Below are 21,327 nucleotides of genomic sequence, written 5' to 3' on the forward strand. Positions count from 1 at the left end.
GTGGAAATCCATTAGCTATTAAAACTTCTCTTTGTCGTTGTGGAGAGCACAGTGCATGGTTGCATAGCAACGACAGACGCCACGGGAAAATCGGACCGAATTTTACTATTAATAATAAAAGATAAGCTAATGTGCATTGTACATGTCAGTAATTTATCTTTTTTGACTTTACTTTTTTGACTTTTTTTATTTAAAGGCTGAAATATGCGAGGTTTATCTTTTTATAAAAACTTTTTTGTCAAAACTTTATTTGAACTTGTAGCCTACATGTTGGTAGATAACGTTGCAAGACACTCCTTTAAAATCTGGCCATCATTTTTTATGTTATTATTTTAATGTTTATGTAAACAAAAAGTGTTATGTTTTCGACATAAAACTTGGTGAATTGATTTTATTGTGTAGTATTAGTACTTTTTGAACAGGATTCTGTGATAACCGTGATCATTTTGGTCACTATAATCATGAAATGAAATTTTAATGCCATTTCATCTCTAGTTATCATGCACTATAAAATCAACTATAATTATGTTTTACAGTATAATATGCAAAGTACAATTTTCTGTAGTACAATTTTCATTTTTTTTTATTTTTTATCTCTGATTCTGTTCTTTTCTCTGACATTTAAGGGTGACATATATAGGCCTACAAAAACTATTTTCGGTCTAAAACAGTTTGGATAGTGGTTAATATGAGAGTTATGAGACATTATTTAAGAGATTTAAGTATTGTACTACATGAGTAGCTCTCGGCCACTTTCATTTTTAAAAAGTAGCTCTCAAATGAAAAAAGGTTGGAGACCCCTGATATAAAGTGATCGAGTCTCTTTTAAAAATTTTGGACTAAACCACTCGAGTCATATGGATTCGTTTTATGATGTCTTTATGAACTTTTTGAAGCATCAAAGTGGTAGTTGTGTAGCTGTCAATGGAGGGACAGAAGGCTCTCAGATTTAATTAAAAAGATTTAATTCATTTGTCTTCTGAAGAAGAACAAAAGTCTAATGGGTTTGGAACGACATGAGTGTGAGTAAATAATGACAGAATTTTTTATTTTTGGTTGAACTAACCCTTAAAGTGAGTTATTTACTTCATGCAGCAGACACTGCAGAAACAATGAGAATGTGAATTGATTTCTGAAGGATCATGTGACACTGAAGACTGGAGTAATGATGCTGAAAATTCAGCTTTGCCACCACAGGAATAAATGACATTTTAAAACATATGGAAAAAAAAAGTTTTTACTATATTTTAGATCAAATAAATGCAGCCTTGGTGTGCAAAAGAAACATGAACCCCAAACTTCTGAATGGTAATATAAGGTGATCTAAAACACCTTAAATTGTGTTCTTTCCTCAGGTTAAGGTTCATGTTTAAAGCAAAAACCAATCCGCACACAGATTTGTGCCTATTACACGGGGTCTGCTGCACAAAGTCAGTTTCAGATAACTTGCACTACATGACTAACTTGCTCCGGAGCAGGTTTTATTCAGGGTTAGAGAATCGCAAACCAAAACTGGACCAATCAGTTGTGAGCAAAGTGACATATCTGGTGCAATAAAGCCACTCCCCCTGTATCTCTCGCTTCAAATTAAAGCAGTTTATGGTCATAACATTTTAGAGACAAATTGCCTATCATTTAATTATTTTTAATTCATTTAACATATATAATTATATTAACTGACAATTAATATTAAACTTTGCATTTAAATTAATATAAATACAAGCTTTTAGACAGATTAGGCTTACATGTATACTTTTGAGGTCTTTGTGAACCTATATAAATTATTATTTAAATTCAGTTGATACACTTGCATTGATATAGTCTGATATTTTCTTTCAGCTGCCGTTTCAAACTATGGCTTGCCAAATTTTTTAATTCCTGCCTTGTGAATGCAATTAAATTCATGATATTTCACGTTATCTCATCTTCAAAAGATAAGTGAATTGCATGGCTCTCTAGCAAGAAGTGAATTAAATTGACACTCTCCATGCTGCGTGTGATTGGCTGTTCGCAGCACATGACACACTCTTAGGTCCATGCGCTTCAGAGTTATTCACTAACTCCGGTTCAAACTCTGACAGAGACTGTTTATACAGAGCATTTTGAGCCCGCTGAACCTGATCTAAACCAGGCTGAATTTGTGTGGTTTTGTCAACTCTAAACCTACACTGAAACTTAGAGTTTGTTCAACTAGCTTCATGCAAAAGGCCTCTGATTTTGCCTATTCAATGTACATATTTATTTGCGCTACTTGATGTTAAAAACCAGAAGATTCTTGTTTTGAAAGGTTCTTTTAAAATCAATTCTTTCTTTTTAACGTTATCAGTGTTTTGTTGTACATGTAAACTCATTTAATGTTGATCATTTTAATAAAGCTTTCAGGATCTCTGACAGTCAGCACACAATGGTCTTTGTTGGCAATGCATTCTGGGACTGATTGCAAAGGAGACTCACCTGACAGGAAGGCAAACTGTTTCCTGAGGTCTGGGCTGATGTCTGCGGCACACAGAGGACTGCTCTCCTGCTGCATAATCTCATCTGGAGGAAGAATAAAGAGATTCAGTTAGTCCACAGAGTCATAAAAAAAAAAAAAATTAAAAAAAAGTTGTTACTACACTTTTAAAGTGCCCCTATTATGCTTTTTCAGATATTACCTTTCATGCAGTGTGTAATAGAGTTGTTTGGTCAGCAAACTTTTATAGATTAAAGTGCCCTATGTATTGTCTCCACAAAGAAAGAACCGATTCTGAATCCTTGATCAAACCGTTTAGATACTGTGAGAAAAGAATTGATGCTGCAATGTATATTATGATCAAATTAAACTGTTTTTGACTTGGATGCATGTAAATCTATTGTAGGAGACCAACAAAACAAAAATAGCATAAAAAGGGGCACTTTAAAATGAAAAAAGTGACTTTTTAAAAGACTCTAATTTATCCAAAAACCATCACACAATATCATAGACACAGAAATCTGACTTCACATTCTGAATCCAGATGTGGGTTATAGTGAAGATGGCATGCTCTTGATCAGAGTTTGAGAAGAGCAGCTGTATGAATGGATGGAGGTGAGTTTGGATGGAAGAGTAGTTATATGGATGGAAAGATGGAAGAGCAGATGAATGAACGGATTGATGGAGATGAGAAGGAGAAAACAGAGAAAAAGGAGAGCATTTTCATGTGCATCAGGAGATGATGGATTATTGTAAGCAGCTTTTGAGAGTCTTGAGCCGCTGCGGTGTGTGTGCGAGTCACTGCTGTGGTGCACCGCATCTCTCTCAGGCTCAGACTCTATGACTTTAAGAGTTTATATCGGATACTGAGTATATATTGAGTTCATATCGGATATGAATTTAAGCCAGTGTGAACATGAATCTGAAACAAAACAAAATGATCCATCCTGACCAACCACTGGCACAGTGCCTATCAGCAAGGATAAGCCACTGGACAGCAGTCGGAAACACACACACACACACACACTTTCGTCTGTCTTTCCTGCTGTCAGGTGCTTGGGACCTTAAGGAATCTCAGTTAGGGATCTTGAACTCAGCATATGGGTATGCAAGTAGGTCACAGATAAACAGTACTGTAAGTGGGCTTACTGATTTCATCATTAATTCTCTTTCTATTAGTCTTCACAGCAACTCACTGTAGTTTACGCTGCACTCACTCAAGACAAATACAGATAACATCCCTGTGTCCAGCCAACAACAGCAGACCACATCCATCTGTGCAACAGACCATCTGTCGACAACACAGAGGTTGTAAGAAACAGATAGGATGGCTTTTGCTGCTTTAAATTAGCAACAAGTAAAATATTAATAGTTGTATGTGTTCTGTGAAGTTGATCAGAGTCCAGAATTAAATTTTTGCCATGACTGCTATTCTCAGACAATTTACATGCAATAAATGTCTTACTGACCAAGAAACTGTAAAGTGAATAAAAGATAATTAAAGATAAATAAATAAAAGTAAAATAAAAGAGATAAAATAGAATATAATAAAAATTAAATATCTAAAAAATAAATAAAAACGAAATGAAATAAAATAAAACAGAATAACTTTGATAAAAGGGTCCTGAAAAAATGTACCATGGTTTACAAAAAAATATTAAACAGGACAACTGTTTTCAGTTGTGGGGACTGGAGTAAAGACAATGACAGCCATTACAGAAATTAATTAAAATGTAATATAGGGGAAACAAATTCATTAAATTATATTAATATTTCACACATTTTACTGAAATTGTGATCAAATAAATTCATCCTTGGTGAGCAGATGAGAAAAGAAAAAAGAAAAAAAAATACAAAATCTTACTGACCCCAAACATTTGGTAAATAAATAAATAAATAATAAAACAAAATGCAAGACAAAAAATAAAACTAATAAAAAATATATTAAAGATTTAAAGAAATATATAAAAGATATTTAATTATTTTTTAAATCATAATATCATTAAAATATCAATAATAAATTCCCATGACAACAAAATGATTCACTTTTTCAGGCTATCTTCAATTAATTTAAAATTCAACAGCCACAGTTTTTTACTTCCTCAATCCCATTTTTACTCAAATTGACCCTGACTGTGATGCGCTCAACAAACAAGTTTACAATCACTCATGATCTTTACCGTGATTTATACTATGTTGCTTTTGATTATTCTGTGAGATATAATAAATTGTCTGCAGCAAAAAAAAAAATATATAACAAGCACAACCTTCACATCATCTGATAAAGTGGCATGTTAATATAATCTCCTCACACAGGAAATGCCCTAGTTTGGAAGCTGGAGTACATTAGAGAAGCCGTCAGGAGAAGATAAGGCCGCTTTGAACCCTGAAAGACAGTGATGTCAGGCACATTACACCATTATAGAAAAACAATCTAGCTATTCATCCTGTTATTAAGATTCTGTAAAGTTCAATGACATTGAGTCTGTTCTTTAAATGAAGGCTCAGCATTCCTAAAAGACATCATTTGTTGCCCCATATAAGTACAGTCCCTTGAACTTCAAAGTTCAGCCCCCTCAGTGTCAATAATAACATGCTCTACTCAAACTGAACTATCTCCCCTTTCCTTTCCCACCGCTCCATTCATACAGCAATGGAAAGATGCTTAAGGATAAAGAGAAAGCTGTCAATCCTTAATGGGATCTACCCTGGTGTAACAGACGGGGCTCACGCTTGAGAATAGTAACTGTAGATGCCGGAAGTCTGGCTTGTTGCACAGATTGCAGACCACATTCAGATTAAGATGTTACAGGGATTGCTAGTCTCAGATCAGCCGCCAAAGCCCAGGTTCAACCTGAGCTAGAGAGGTTACAAGAAGATTCTGGCACTGAAAGATTGGCACAGATGAGCAGAAGAGAAGTCATGACCAACAAAGATAATAATAGGGGCTTTTCAGCCATATTTGTATTTATTATTGGGACTTTAAATAGGTCATTTAAAGTCCCCCTGTAGTCAATAATTGTATTCCTTAAAAACTCATCTTTGATCACCAAAATGACATATTTAAAAGTTTTTTCCTTTAAAAAAATTCTTCATGCCTTAAAATAGCTTGAATGTAACTCTACACCCTTGCCTCATTTAGTATACGCGGTTCTATGGAAATGCAAATTAGCCCCGCCTCCACTCACTCACACCAGCTCAGAGATCCACTCATTGACAATCACATGTTGACGTGATTGGTTACAAGCTAGTTTGTGACGTCAGAAACACCAGCGATTTCAAACCGCGTTTTTGAGACTGTCTTTGGTTCACTGCAGTTTTAAGGAGAAAATACTCAGCAATGGTTTTGACTTATTGATTTGCACATGGTTCGGCTTAAGCATATTAAAAACACCACATAGACATACAAGCGTGTCATTCAACAATGTCAACAACTGAAGTGCCTGGACTTTGGCCTCAGTCCATCTATCATGGTTTTCCATGTTCGTGGAGTTAGTTCCTGGAGTATGTATGTAAACTGTTTACACAGCTTTTTTAAAAATGGTGGGTGCCAGTGTTTCATGTGGCATGCGTTCGGCCAATCATCACACAGTACACTTGTGTCACTGGTAGTTCCTATTGTGCTGAGTTAGATCCTACTCTGACGGAGGAGCTTATTTAGGCCCTCTCCCAAAAGGTGTTACTATAACCAAAATAATATCCAGTTCCTGCGGTGCGAACATCAAAAAGTGGGTACATCAATTAGTTGGAGCAACTATGAAAAAAATGTGAAAAAGCCCCTAATGCCTTGCTTTTCTTTGACGTGGTCGTAATTCAGTGCAAGCCTTTGCGTCAGTACATCCATACTCAAAGTTCATCTCATAGATTCATCACTTGTTGCTTCAGGCTATTAGGGTTCATTCTACAGGTTGTGCAACATCACAAAGACAAAATCTGATGGGAGAGAACATATAAAAATAGACCTGCTTAAAAATAACAGGTCAAGGGATTTTATGGCCAAGTACTCCATGACAAGTTCCTCTGTTCTCCAAATTGGATTGTATTCCAAACACTATTATACATTTAAGCAATTAGGTATAAGAGGCTGTTACATTGTGAATGTAGTCACGGCTACGGGACACATGACATAGACACAGAGGAATGCCAGCAACTCCTTCATCTGCGAAAATATTCACATTACAGCACAAACTCAAAGGCTTTTTAAAAAAAAAATGTTTTTACCGTTTTAAAACAGCAAACAGAATAAATAAATATTCATGTGGAATTATACAAATCATATATATTTCATATACACACACACAATCATTCAAAAGTTTGGGGTCAGTAAGATTTTGAAGAAATTAATACTTTTATTCAGCAAGGATGCATTAAATTGATCTAAAGTGGCAGCAAAGACTGCTACCTATTTTTTACTGGGCATGAAAGAGACACCAACATTTTAGATACCAGTCAAAATTCATAATTCTCTATTCCAATTTTGATACCACAGCTAAAACTACTAACTAATATAAATGTAAAACATTTTTAAAGACAAGTAACAGTAGTTTTCAAATAGAGACATTGAATAAAGTAATCAAGTGTACAATAACACTGGATAGTCTTCACGGTAAAGTTCACTGTAAATTAAACATAGAATAATCCTTAAAGTTACAAAAGTTATTCAGTCAAGAGCAGTGAGTGATCTTTTCTTTGTTCGATTAATATTAAAAATGCAGACAACAGCAGGATTATTAGGATGCTGTCATTTTGAGAGCGAATTCATGGATCCAATATACTGACACACATGCGTTGTTTTTCTCTACTGTTTAAGAAGATACTCGTAGAGACAGGCTTTTTTTATTTTATTTTTTATTTGTCCATTCAAGCGCAAGGAGGTGTGAAACAGAGCTAAATTCAGTATTGGCACGCTTTCTGTGAAGCTTCTTTCTGCGCGCGTGCTACGGATCTTTGAGTAGGCTACACACAACTACCCACACGGCGCGCAAGTAACGAATTGAGTTGAGGCTTAAACTTTCGTGATGATGCAGCCCTGGCCCGTCGACTGTCTTATTCATGTTCTCACAACATTGCATTGTTGGAATTCATTAAAATAAAATGACAGATTTGAAAGAAAAAGTATTAAATATTTGGGCCAAATTCTAAATGATCTCATCAAGACAGTCTGTACGAAAAAAAGAACTTCTAATAAAGAAGTCAGTTTGTGATGTTATCCTCAATCCAATAACCGGATGTGGTCTTTCATTTACATTTATCCCATTGCTTCTGTTAAACAATAGCCATTGAGATAGAGGGGGGCACGTTCAGTCTTGCTGTCGCCTCAGATGGGCTCATGAGAAAGAAGCTTGAGCAAAGTCCAACGTTTCATTCACCATCTCATCTCTTGGTGTTTAATCAACAAAGATACGGCACAGAGCCTCCGCTCAATACAAAACATCCTCTCACATATCCGCAAAAACCAAAGCAGCAATACCAGGCTATAGAAACGGCCCAGGACCCTGCGCAGTCGCCAAGAACGCCAACCGCACATTGACAAAGCGATTCAACGCCGGAGCACAGGGTGCTGGGATTCACAAGAACCGGGGGAAGGGCAGACGCTCTCATTTTAATGCCTTTCAACGGATAGACGAGTATTCTTTACAAGGCCTTACATATTTAATGCCACTCGGATGGGTTGAGCCGTGACCGCTACTTCAATGTGATTGAAGATCTGGGTTTGGACTGTAACCTAAAAGATCCCAGTTATGAAAGACCCATATTCATCTCAGGGAACTGATAGATGTCTTTTGTTAAATGATTGTGTTAGCTGACAAAAGTAGAACCACAGAAAGCATTGTTCAATATTATGCATTACATTTAAAGTACTGCGTTACTTAAAGTCCCCCTGTAGTCAATTTTAGCCCTTAAAAACTCATATTTAAATCACCAAAATTACATATTTAAACATGTTTTCCTGTGAATTTCTTTTTGTTCATGCCTAAAAATAGCTTGAATGTAACTCTACACCCTTTCTTCCTTTTGTAAAGGATTTTTTTTTATGTTTGGAAGTGCTATTTTTTGTCTTTATCTTTATTTTTAAGTCTTTATCTTCTGACATAGTGTGCATGCAATGACATACAAGCTATACTATGACATGTGGGTAATTTATGGGTAAAAAGTGTATTTATACATGCATCACAATTGAAGGAAAAGTGTTGCATTTTGACAATTTGCTAAATGTGCACAACCCCCCCCCCCCAGAACAGTAAAAAAACTGTAAATACATTTAAAAAGGAATGTTAGATTTAATAATAAAATACAATTTAATAATATAATTTAATAATTTGATATGATGTTGATATGGAGCCTTAATTTGATTATTAAAACAATTGTAATATATTAAACACGACACGGGTCTTATTATCTGTCAAACATCCTGATGCTCTCCACCTAATTATTATTAAGTCCTCCAAATTATTCACGATTGCGTAAAATTCAGCTATAAAAATGAGCATTCGTGAGCCTCAAGATCTCACCTCTCTTGGAACTCTGTTTCCTGGTGCAGGAGAACAAGGACAGCATGTTTTCCGTGTCTCTGAGGTTGTGTTCACTCTCTGCATTATTTACAGGCAAGTGTTGGGTATAGTGGCTTAAAAACCTAAGTATTACACTAACAGCTCAGATGGAAAAACAAGACACATACTGACAAACACACACATGCAAGGCAAACATCCTCTTTGTTCTTCATGTCTGTACAAGCAGCCCAGGTTAAATGCATATTGCAGTTTTTGTTAAAGACCTCTTTGGCAGTGTCTTGTCCGAGCCTGTCTGAACTATAAAGAAACCAGGCCACAGTAAAATACACGGGAGTGCAATACAGAAACCATTACATCACGGTGGCTAATACAACAGTTAACATATTGAACCACATTACATGATATTAATCACTTAAAGGAGTAGTTCACCCATGGTCTATTACCATCTTTGGGTAACTCTTCTTGTAAGCCATACGACAAAGGGATGATTATAAAAAGAAAACTTCTGTCATCATTTAGTCCCTAATATTATTTAAAACGTATAACTTTGAAATAGAACTAACTTTATTCTGTGGAACACAAAGAAACGCATTTTGAAAATAAGGAATCAGTGTTTTCTTTTGTCCATAAGTCATAGGGCTTTTTGAAATAGTTAACCCAGGGTCATTCTAAACCCCTGCTAAACGGAATCCTGGGTTATCTTGCTTCACGTTTCACACTGGTCATAATTTACCCGGGGTTAACAATTAATACTGGGTATTCATAAGTAATGTACATTCCTAAACCCTGGATTAACGTTCTTATTTGCAGGGTTAGTGTCATTGATTGGATGAACGCAGCACGCGACCTGTTTACATAAAAGCACTAGCATTGTCGACAGTATTATCGAGTTTACTGAATGGACATTTCGGACTATAAAGGTAAGAATGAAACGCATATCGCATTTTCTGTCAGCATTTGACATTTTTCCTTTCAAACGCTGAATTTACTGTAATTATACAATGCGCAGTGTTTCCGTGACTGTACAAAGCATGCACATATGTCCGTAATTGGTTGACTGTTACTAAGCGTCTAGCTTTAACATTTTAACAAGTTTGGCACGGTTTCATAACCCTGGGTAAAAAGCGGTGCTAATCCTGCTTCTAAATTACAAGTGTGAAACGTTCCTTTACCCGGGGTTAAAAGCGGTGATAACCCGGGGTTAAGCGCAGTGTGAAAAGCACTAATGTGGTCCAATGTTGTTTTCAACCTCATGCATTAACTTTCATTATGTGGACAAATACACTTCTATCTTCTGTTGAGCCCCACAGAATAAAGTCAGTCATACAGGTTTAGAATTTTTATTTTTGGGTGAACTATCGCTTTGATATAATTAATTCAGATTCTGGGATCAAACATCAATTTGTATTTGCACAGTTCAGATCCTTAACCACATATATAGTGCTTTATACAATACAAATAGTTTGAAAGCAGCTTTACAGAAATAAACAGCAAAATAATTTTGTTGCCAAATTGATCAATTACACCATGAAATTACGTCAATTTCAGCTGCTCTACAGAAGACAATTGTCGTTATTCAGCTCAATTCAGTTCAATGTTGATTTAATTAGTTCAATAACAGTGTTACAATGTTACAGTTTTTCAATTATGAAACAAATTCAATTTACAATTCAGCTATAAAGCAGCTCTACAGAGGACAGCAGTATCATTACGCACATACACCGACTGCATCTCTAATCTTCAGCACGCAAAACTACAAACCAGCTCATTATTTATTTCACAACATACACAAACAACTTAACGAATGATGTCCCACATAAGCCATTAACATTGCACATGGTTGAGTGTCATGAGGGCACTGTAACCATGTGTCTGTGTGTGTGTAATGACGTACAGTATGCAGACATGTGGTCTGACTCCAGCTGCATGGACAAATGTGAACAATGCTGTATCAATTATATATTCACACCAACTGCTAACAAAAAGGGCAGCTGCGTCTGTGCTGTCAGATGTGTGTTCAAGACAGCAGACAGAAGAATTCATGCACTAACATTTGGCATTATTGCTGCACTTTACAGAGTCTCCATCTGCCAGGCTGGAAGGATAGGAATCAGCACACACACACACACCCCTACACCAATAACAATTGGGCAGCAAATGGGTCAAATTTTCTACATTCCAATGCTCATCCTTTTAACAATGTAATTGAATGTATATCAGATCTTTGTGATCCAAACTGAACAAAAATAAAATTCGGTCACACTGTCTGTAAAAGTGTCTTTAAAAAAATCTCAGCAGTAAATAAATGCAGAATGTTACTGATTACGGGGTATGATTTTACAATTTTCTATTTTCTCTCTCGGTGATGATATTGGAGAGTTAAAAGTTTCTAGACTTGGACCCAGCAAAACCACTGTAGTTGGCCACACACGTAACAACCATACTGGACGTATATAGACAGATGGTTACTAAGTAATCATAGTGAGAAAAATTGTCATGACAAGCCCTGTGCAGTCAACCAGAACAGTGAGAAAATACAACCGTCGGTAACTTGTAAAAAAGGAGAATTCAGACATGTTTGCAAGCATCACTATTATGGTTGGTCGTACTATTAAGTCTACTGTACCATTTAAAAGTTATTTAATTAATATTGATCAAAAGTGACAGTAAAGAATCTTGAACAAACAAAAAAACTAATTTATCACAGACAGTTTCCCTAAAAATATAAAGCAGCACAGCTGTTTCAACATTGATTATAATAAGAAACGTTTCTTGAGCAATAAATCATCATATTAGAATGATTTCTGAAGGATCATGTGACACTGAAGACTGGAGTAATGATGCTGAAAATTCAGCTTTGCATTAAAATATATTAAAATAGAAAACAGTTATTTTAATCTGCAACAATATTTCACAATATTACTGTTTTATTGTATTTTATGCAGTCTTGGTGAAAAAAAAAAGACTTCAAAAAAAGATTTCTCAAAGTGTTGGACTTGTTGAAAAGACAGGCGCTATTACTTAGAAAGTGACTTTTCGTCTGGTGGATTATAAAATATACATATACACATTGAAGGAGCAAATGCAGAGCAACATACTGAAAACCTTTCACCTTAGCAACTGCTCAGGAATGCCCTGGCATTTCTCCACAACACCCTAGCATCGTGACCATGACTTTTGCCTAGGCAAACACAATTCAAATCATGTTCCCAGTTAAAATCATGAAAGAGCACATATTATCTTATAGTGGATCAAATACACACTCTCTAGAAAGAACAGAAACGACTCAAATATAATAGAGACAGTCACACCCCACATACTCTTTATGGCAAACACACAGTGTGTTCTTGGACGCCACCCTATAAATGGTAAAAAAAATATACACCCTGCACCAGGTATCTGTGTTCTGGTTTGACATTTCCCTTATTAAAGCCGCTCTTGTTTTCTTCAACAACTCTGCTAAATAAAACCTATTTCAGCATTTGATTCAGCATCTAACATGACTTGATATGCCACAACATTTCCATTCACGCTAAATTAAACTCAACTTACATTTCTTATATAGCCTGAGGTCATGGTTACATTGAAAGCACGCCAGTCTAGATTCAACAAGCAAATATTTTCCATTACTTGCATACTCAGTGAAATTTTGTCCATGATGAGTGTTTAAAGCTAAAGTAATACAAAACCATTATCACCACTGTGTATATTGACAGGCTTGAAGCAAAGCTTTGAATGTAAAACAACACTTCTGGTGCCAGTCCAAGTGGGTTCTGAAAGTTGGCAAAAACCCAGACCAGTGCCAAAAGTTACCCAGATGGCCAGAGCCAATGAGCATGGGTGAAACTGTTACAAACCGTTGACCAACAAACAATATGATTCTCACGATCTGAGAGCAAAAAACAGAGCGAGGGAGGGGGAGTTTACGTTCAAATTCAGGGTCGCAATTTAACTTGCCAGTCAATGAATTGTGGGAAAGTTGAACAAATAACCTTCAGATCAAGGCACTGTTTACAAAGTGAACAAGAAGAGTGTGATAAATATAAGTCTACTCAATAGAAAACTTATGTTGAATTGTAAAAAGTGTAATGGTTCACAAATAAAAGCAGCTTTGATGAGCATAATAAAAGGCTTTAAAAAATCTGATATATTGTAAAAAATTATATGATCAACAAGTTATGACAACATATGTTTTTACATTACTTTAACTCATCAAAATAAGTTAAGAATTCACTTTTTTTTAGAAGTTATACAAGATTCAACTTTTTTTTAAGTCAGTTTAATGTAATTTAAGTTGAAATGACTTAAACATCCAAGTTGGTTGAACTTAAAATTAAGGCAGCAACTTATTTTTTACAGTGTACAAGTGAAATATGTAAACATACACAAAGCAGGGATGTTTTAACCCAAAAGGTTCCTAAACTCCATCTTAAAGTTAATATCTCAACCATACTGAAGTCTATAAAGCTGAATAAATTCCACACGAAAATAAAAACACCAGACAAACCCGAAAACAAAAGAGCACTTCACACAGGACACGTCTGGACAGCTTCAATATATTTACCCAATTTATACAGATAAAATGACCAGTTCAGTCCCCTACCTGTCATCACTTTCAGTTGCAGCCATAGTCTGGTAATGTCCTGACAGAGCAGGGACACTCGGTTGAGTTCCATCCCGCTCAGAGTGCACCTTTCCCGGTCACCCTCCTGCCTCAGGTGCCTCTATCTCTGGGGCTTCATCCTCACGCAAGCAGCCGCGCATTACCCAGGCTAAACTGTCCGTCAACGCACTTCACATATCCTCATCTCCCAACAGACACGGACAGGCAGACACACGAACTCCACCGGCATCAGGTTACACCCCTCACACACACACACACAGGTGGAAGCAACAGACGGTGGAGATAAAGGGAGAAAAAGCCCCAGGGCAGCCGTTTAAACAAACCAGAACGCAATTCTGTAGAGACCTGGTGTGTGTGTGTGTGTGTGTGTGTGTGTGTTTGGTTGGGGGGGAGAGGATAAGCTCTTACATACGCACACACACTCTCTAATCGTCCTGCCGCTAACAGGTTTGAGGGAGAGAGGGAGCGATGGGGGAGCGAGAGCAGTTTTCTCTGTTTGTTGCGCTGCCAGGGACCTGTGGATTAATAATAGACAGCCAATCAAAATACTGGGGCTGGACGGAGGGGCGGAGCACACAAATCACAGCGGTCTACATTTCTTCATCATCTATGATGATACTCTAGTCTACTCTATTCAAGTGAATGAGAGAGAACATTACTATACATTCAATATTTTCATATCGCCATTACAGTAATTGGCATATTTAGTCAGCTTTATTCCATCCCTTTTAATGTTGTATTTTTATTTTATTTTATGTAATATATTTATTTTATTTGTTGTATTTTGTTTGTTTACCTAATTTGCACTATTGTTATTTTACTGTTTTTGCCATCCACATAAATAAAGAAGGAAATTATAATAATAATAAAATTGAATCATCTTGAATTTATCACTTTTTAATTCAACATGAACCCTTTTTAATAACTCTTGATTAATTAATGTTATCTTGTTATATATCAAATATGTTACCATAATATATTGGTAACATTTTACAGTATGGTCCTAATGTTAATGTATTAACTAACATTAACTATAAATGAGCAATGCATTTTATATAGTATTTATTAATATTTGTTAACATTAGTTAATACAAATACAACTTAGTTCATGTTAGCTCAGGTCCATTAAATAATATTAACAGATATAACCGATTTTAATAATTTATTAGTTAATGTTAACTAATCAATATATTAACCACCAATATTTTTATGTTTTTTTTCCCCCTCACATATGGAGCTGCAGGGGTGCCACACACACAGTTCAACATCTTTTATATGAGAAACCTTTAGTGTAGTGTCAGGGCGATCGGCAAGCAATCCATAAGAGCACAGTGAATGGCCCTGTAAGTCTGTATTCACAAATAGCCTGGGAAAGAGAGAGACACACACACACGCGTTTGTGGCTGGAGTCTGTGCAGAGAGTCTGCTGCTGTGAATTAAACAGCTCTATAGTTCTGCAAAGCCTTTGATAGAACTCAAAACCCTTCACAGAGAGAGAGAGAGAGAGAGAGAGAGAGAGAGAGAGAGAGAGAGAGAGAGAGAGAGAGAGAGAGAGAGAGAGAGAGAGAGAGAGACAGACACATGAAAACAAGCTACTATAAATTAGCAGAACAATATCAAAGACTGCCAATGTTAGAAAAGTAAAGCTTCACTAAATGTATTCTCCAGTGTGAGTTTTTTGTGAGTACTCTATTCTTAGAGCATTGTGGTTCCTTAAACAACGACACCATGTCATGCATTTTAATGCGCTACATGCTATTTTCAGACAATGTCACAGATACGTTTACAGAAAGGTGTATCTAGGAAGGTATACTTTCACTGTAACTTTTGTGATATGCAATCTTCACCTCAAGGCTCTCTCATTGCCTGAAGGTCATAGGCCACATACAACAGGAGGACCTTAAAATTGTAGGTCAAGTTCAGGCACTCTCGCTGGAAATCCCCTGGCTCTCTCCTCTTAGATCTTGTGTCCGTCTATATATACACACTCCATGCTCGTCTGAGACACTCACACTCTACAGATTATTTAAGAGAGGCTGGCTTTCACTTTTAGAAAGACAAACACAATGTCCCTTTCTGTGCCTTATCAGTAACACTATGCCAGTGAGCTAGACCCTCTGGGCTTCAGTGTAAATCTACTTATAAACAGCAACGTTAAATAACAGAGTATAAAATAATTGTAGAGCGAACTGGAAGTGAAAAAGGGCATTGTTTTGTTGCTCAAGTGGCTGCATAGTGTAGTCGAATTTACACTATGAAGAATCATTTAAATAAAGATAGCTTATTAATTATTATAATTAATTAATAATAGATTATATATTGTAACATTAATTTTGTATATTTCTAAATAAATTATTCTTAAATGAACTCTAAACTTGCATAAACTAAAGAGGGTCTGATAATTATGTAGCAGTAATTAACTAAAACATACTTTTAAAAAACTTTTTGTTAATTGAAATTAGGCTGAAATAAACAAAACTTAAATTAAACAAAGATCAGAAATTTTTATTTGCTCGGTAACTAACTGAAAAAAAGTTGAAATGTTGAAGCACTCAAATATCTAACTAGTAAACAAATAAAACAAACAATCAATTAAACCTGAATAGTAAAAAAAAGTTAAATAAAAAAAGTTTAAAAAAGCGCATGACAAAATTACAACATTTATTCAAAAGAAAACAGATCATATAAAAATATACACTAATTTAAAATATAATAATTAAAAATATATATTCACACGTCAGTGCAGACATTTAGTTGATAAGCACAGCGGGATTTCCATGTTTTATGTGGAAGTGAGGGTATAAAACTGAAAGGAGAAATGAGCCCTCAATGTTTGTTCTCTGAGAGGAATCAAACTCAATTTACTGCCCTTCACACACCCATCACTTTTAATCAAATAACTTCTCAGACTACTTCTGCCACACCCCAGAAAACATTACTGAAAGAGTAAATGGCACGAGTTTGGATTTGTTTGATCATGTGATCCAATTATTCATCGAATTGTTCATGACTCATTAAAATTCTGCACCTCATATTATTCCAAACAATTTAATGAATCGATTAAATGTGAGAGCGATACAAATAAGTAGGGTTGGGTATGTTTTTTTGTTTTTTTTTGATACCGGTGCCAAATCGATACTTTTAAAACGGTACCGGTGCCTGAACGGTGCCTGAAACGATACTTAAAAAAAAAAAGAGAGCCTCAAAACGATGGTGAATGACATGAGCCTTTTTCTAATGTGGTTAGGAATTACTTCAACAAAATTACTAGCCAATCAGAGTCACACAATCGAAATGGCATCATATGATATCAGCTTACCAAACTGCATTATAAGCAGTTATATTAGCAATAACAGCTATTTCTGAAGTCAAACTCTATGCTTGCTAGGGCTGCTCGATTATGGAAAAAATCATAATCACGATTATTTTGGTCAGTATTGAAATCACGATTATGTAACACGATTTTTTCACATGACTTTGGGAACGTGTTGCATTTATTAAAAAGACACCTTTCAACAATTCTTAAAAAAAAAAAAAAATCCCAATTTGAACATTGATTGTACTTTTTGAACTATTAAAATAAATAATATAACAGATAATACTTCAATGAGCATTTGAATAATTCCCGCAGGTCTACCACTTATAATGCGGAAAATTCCCCCACAAACATTGACTCACTTTAGCTTGTAGATTGTATGAGTAGCCTAAACTAATCCACACAGATTATAAAATCAAATCAATAATTTTAAAACTTTCTCCAAGACGCAATTTCACAAACCGCGTGAGTGTTCAGCGGTGCTGCGTCTTCTCGCTCTCCGTCTCTCAACATGGGTTGGACAAGGCAAGCGTCGAAACTACACTCTCCCGTTTAGGAGTCGGGACATGACGGAATTGTCACTTGCACAATCGGGCCAGCATTGCATCGTAACTAAAGTTGATCATTTTCACATCTTTTTAAGTCTTATCAGTTTACACATTCAAGCTGAGAGAGTTTATGGCTTCGGGAGGGGCGGATGTGCGCGTGTCATTCAGAACACAAGACAAAATTAGAGCGTTCTTTCAAAACATAACATGGCAAAATAATCGTTTTACTCGATTGTACTATTTTGGTGATCGTTGGGAGCCAAAATCGAAATTCAATTAATTGCACAGCCCTAATGCCTGCCTGGCTGAACTTATTCTTAACAAGGCATATAATCTGCAACCATCTGAAATTGACCTGTGATGAGTCTGATCTCATATCTACAGTAACAGTCTGCTGAACATACAGTGGGATGGGAGGAAAAATAGACTCAAGGCCTATTGATTCAGATAAATGTAGAGTCTAGCAGGACAGGATACATATGGCCGTCCTTCATAATTCGACAGTACTGCAGAAGTTATAATGAGAAAAACAGAGTTTCTGCAACTTTGGTCAGACATCCTGTTTCTGGCAGACTGGTTTCCATGAGCAATTCAGCAGAAAATGAAACCGATACTTCAAATATGCTATTGCTAAGATTAGATAGATTGTGTGTAAATTATGTAACAGACCGTATCCAACAAATCCAGTGATCAGAGGGAGGGAAGCGTCTGATGATGGATTAACTGACATTATATTTGCCCTCGTGAAGGTGACCAGCCCCTTTAATAAACATTAATCCTATATTACATTACAGGAAAACAATCAGAAGCCTCTATAGCAAACATGAAGAACTTGAAAGGGATTGTCAAGTGCCAAATTCACTTAAAAAAAAGGCAATGGATAAGAGTGTTAAATATATATATTATATATATATAGATATATATATAAATATATAAAACTACAAGCTCAACCTTTAACCTTAATATCCTTAAAAATTACAATACAGTGGTTTTTATTATTATTTTTATTAGTAGGAAGGAAACATCTTAAAGTATCTATATTAAAGTAAAATACTATATTTCATCAACATTCAGGTTTTTTTAAATTTTTTATCAAAGGTGAACTAAGTAATTTTTTACCTTAACCGAACAGCTTCGGTGTCATTGGAATAGTTACATGACTTTTTTCGGGTTGAATGGTGGTCGTCTCGCACCCCCCAAAGCACCTGTGAGCTGAAAAACCACCCTTGCAACTTTGAGCCAGCGGGTCGCCAGCCGCAGCGTTCAGCGTTCAGTATCGCGTGATATCAGGTCTCGCGATGTAACGAATTGCTTACGGCAAAAAAATCTGCTAAAATTCAGTCATTATTGCGCTACCTCACGCTGTTCGAACCCAAATGAAGACGACGTTTTAAAGAATGTCCCATCTGCTTTGATGTCGTTGATCTATTAGCCTCTGGTATCTGAGAGTCGCCAGTGTTGTCAAATATCTATTCCGAAGCTGTAGGGGGAGCTCTATAGAGAAACCTGCGAGCAAAAAGCGAGAATACAACGAAGAAATTCCCGAAACTGCATAGCCCTGCTTTAATTAATTATACAAAAAATTAGTCACCTTATTCAGTGAAAAACAGTAAATTGGCTATAAATAGTTCAATCTGATTGACGTAAACATCAATCAATGAAAACAATACTAACATCCATAACATTTTTGGTTAGGCTTTTAAAAGCATTTAAATCTTACTATTTATTAGCATTAGCATTATTGTTATTTATTATTACTATTGGTATTATTGTTTATTATAAATATATTATTACAATTTCTACATGTAAACTGATTCCTGACTCGTAGTTTATTAGTCTTTATTGTGGCATTTCAGGTGCATGTTTAAGAACTTCTTTTAAACGAACTCTTGTGTTCATTTGAGTCACAAGGGAGGGAGGGATGCATTTTTTTTACTCAGAGACACTTTTAGGAAAGCACATGATTCTTTGTATCTTAGGAGGAAATCGTCTTTCATAATAGATGTTTTCCTGTAATTCTTGTATTGCTGTGGAAATATATATATTTTTTCCCCCAGTGATACACAGCCAGATTGCTCAACTCAACCTGAATCTAAAGCAGTTCAAGGCAGAAGGCTTTAAAAAAACCAACTAAATTTCCTTAGCAGCTTTAGGGAACAATCCTTAATTACAGTCAATCAGCAGATTTGAGGGAAACGAATGCTGGTGTGAGCATGACTGCAAATTTACCAGAAAGCGGGAATTTTCAAATCACTCGAGAATGAGAGTGCAACTCATGTCAGCTCAACACAATGATCATCCGACACATTAAAACATCCTATCAGATGATGTCGCTGGCAAACGTCAGACACACACAAACGCGCGCACACACACACACACACACACGGCTGGTCATGTGATCAGTCTCATGCAGGCTGTGGTGGCTATTTGCATGGGTTTGGTCACAGCAGCACATCTAAAGATCAAACAGCAACCAATCAAATCCTCAGTTCACTGAGAATACAACAAAGATCAGATTCATGAGATTAACAAGTTTCAAATCACAAACAGCTCCTGGAATCACGTGTCTGTTGACACACATACAGTAGATGTTAGTTTGGGGATAGTAAGTAAATAAAATGTGCAGAGCAATTGAAAAAGAAATGCACACTCTTACACATCTGTCAACAAATTACAGATACTTTTGGTAACATTTTACAATAAGCTCCAATTTGTTAACAACATTAGTTAATGCAAAAACTTAACCTTAAACATAACCTAACAATGAGCAATTTATTTTTAAAGCATTTATTAACCATTGTTAATATTAGTTAATAAAAATGTTCATGTTGGTTAACAGCGCATTAATAGGTGTGACAATTCCGAAACACACTCGAAGCAATTATCCAATCAGAACACACTGGTCCAGTCGACCAATCAGAGCACATTGAGCTTTTCAGAAGATGCGGCTTCAGACAGGAACAAAACAGAGCGTTACTGACAGACTGGGAAAAGAGGTGCTGCAACAGCTGCAAATACGTGAAAAATAAGCATGAAAGACTTGAAGCAGAAGACTTGAAGCGCTTCAAACTATTCTAGTAGACCCCCCAAAAAAGCAAAGGGGCATAATAGGTCCCCTTTAACAAATGAAACCTTGGTCCGAAATGCCAAAATGGTCAGAAAAACCCTGATAAACCAGTTTTATTTTGTGCTTGCTCTTTTGATCACCAAGCCTATAATGAAACAGGAAACAAGCTTAAATAAGCCCAAAAGACAAAAGGTAGTTTTCTGTCAAGCACCTGCAAAAAACAACAACCATGTTGTAAGTCCCAGGAACACACAGAGACATGAATACAACACCATCCACGGCTCCACAGGATATTACTATGACAACATGTCTGGTTTATAACAAAACAACAAACAACAACAAGAAGGATGCAAGAACTTCCTCTTCAGGCTCTGAAGCTACAAGGAGAGAGTGGAATTTCCTTTTTATAATTAAAGTAAAATCCCAAAGATGAGGAGAAAAGCAATGAAAAGCTGTCATAAGATCAGGCATTTCCTTTGAATAACATACTAAGTATAGTTTCCCAATGAGATTATGCTTTCTCTTATTTCGTCTAAATGTTTCATTTGTTTTTCTTGATTCATTCTATCTCCGGACATTCTGTCATGCCTGTGGGACAATCTCCCATCATTAACCTACATCAGTGTGGACAGTCATCACGTTCTCTGATGTCTGGACGACCGTTAGCTGTAGCGGTTAGCTATACTCGGGGGACATTCATGTCACCACACCCCCTTATCGTCCAGATTTAATCAGCACAGACACTGTAACCGAATCACAGTCTGTTTAGGCCTCTGCTTCATCCTCCATTCCCTGTCTGAATTATCCA

General features: G+C 36.1%; 1 protein-coding gene across 6 annotated transcripts in view; it reads right to left on the reverse strand.

Moving 5' to 3' along the window:
• mcf2la (mcf.2 cell line derived transforming sequence-like a) overlaps positions 1-21,327 on the reverse strand; it is a 78,654-nt gene that overhangs the window by 42,573 nt on the left and 14,754 nt on the right. For 4 of the 6 annotated variants that reach the window (XM_082164707.1, XM_082164712.1, XM_082164708.1 and 1 more), the window contains exon 2: positions 2,455-2,538. In XM_082164707.1, coding sequence (XP_082020833.1) covers positions 2,455-2,538 — 84 coding nt within the window. Of the gene's footprint in view, positions 1-2,454; positions 2,539-13,567; positions 14,367-21,327 lie in introns of those variants that run through there. The other 2 variants (XM_082164709.1, XM_082164710.1) reach the window with 2 other exon arrangements.

This window comes from Leuciscus leuciscus (genome assembly GCF_965113295.1).
Source record: "Leuciscus leuciscus genome assembly, chromosome: 3".
NCBI lineage: Eukaryota > Metazoa > Chordata > Actinopteri > Cypriniformes > Leuciscidae > Leuciscus > Leuciscus leuciscus.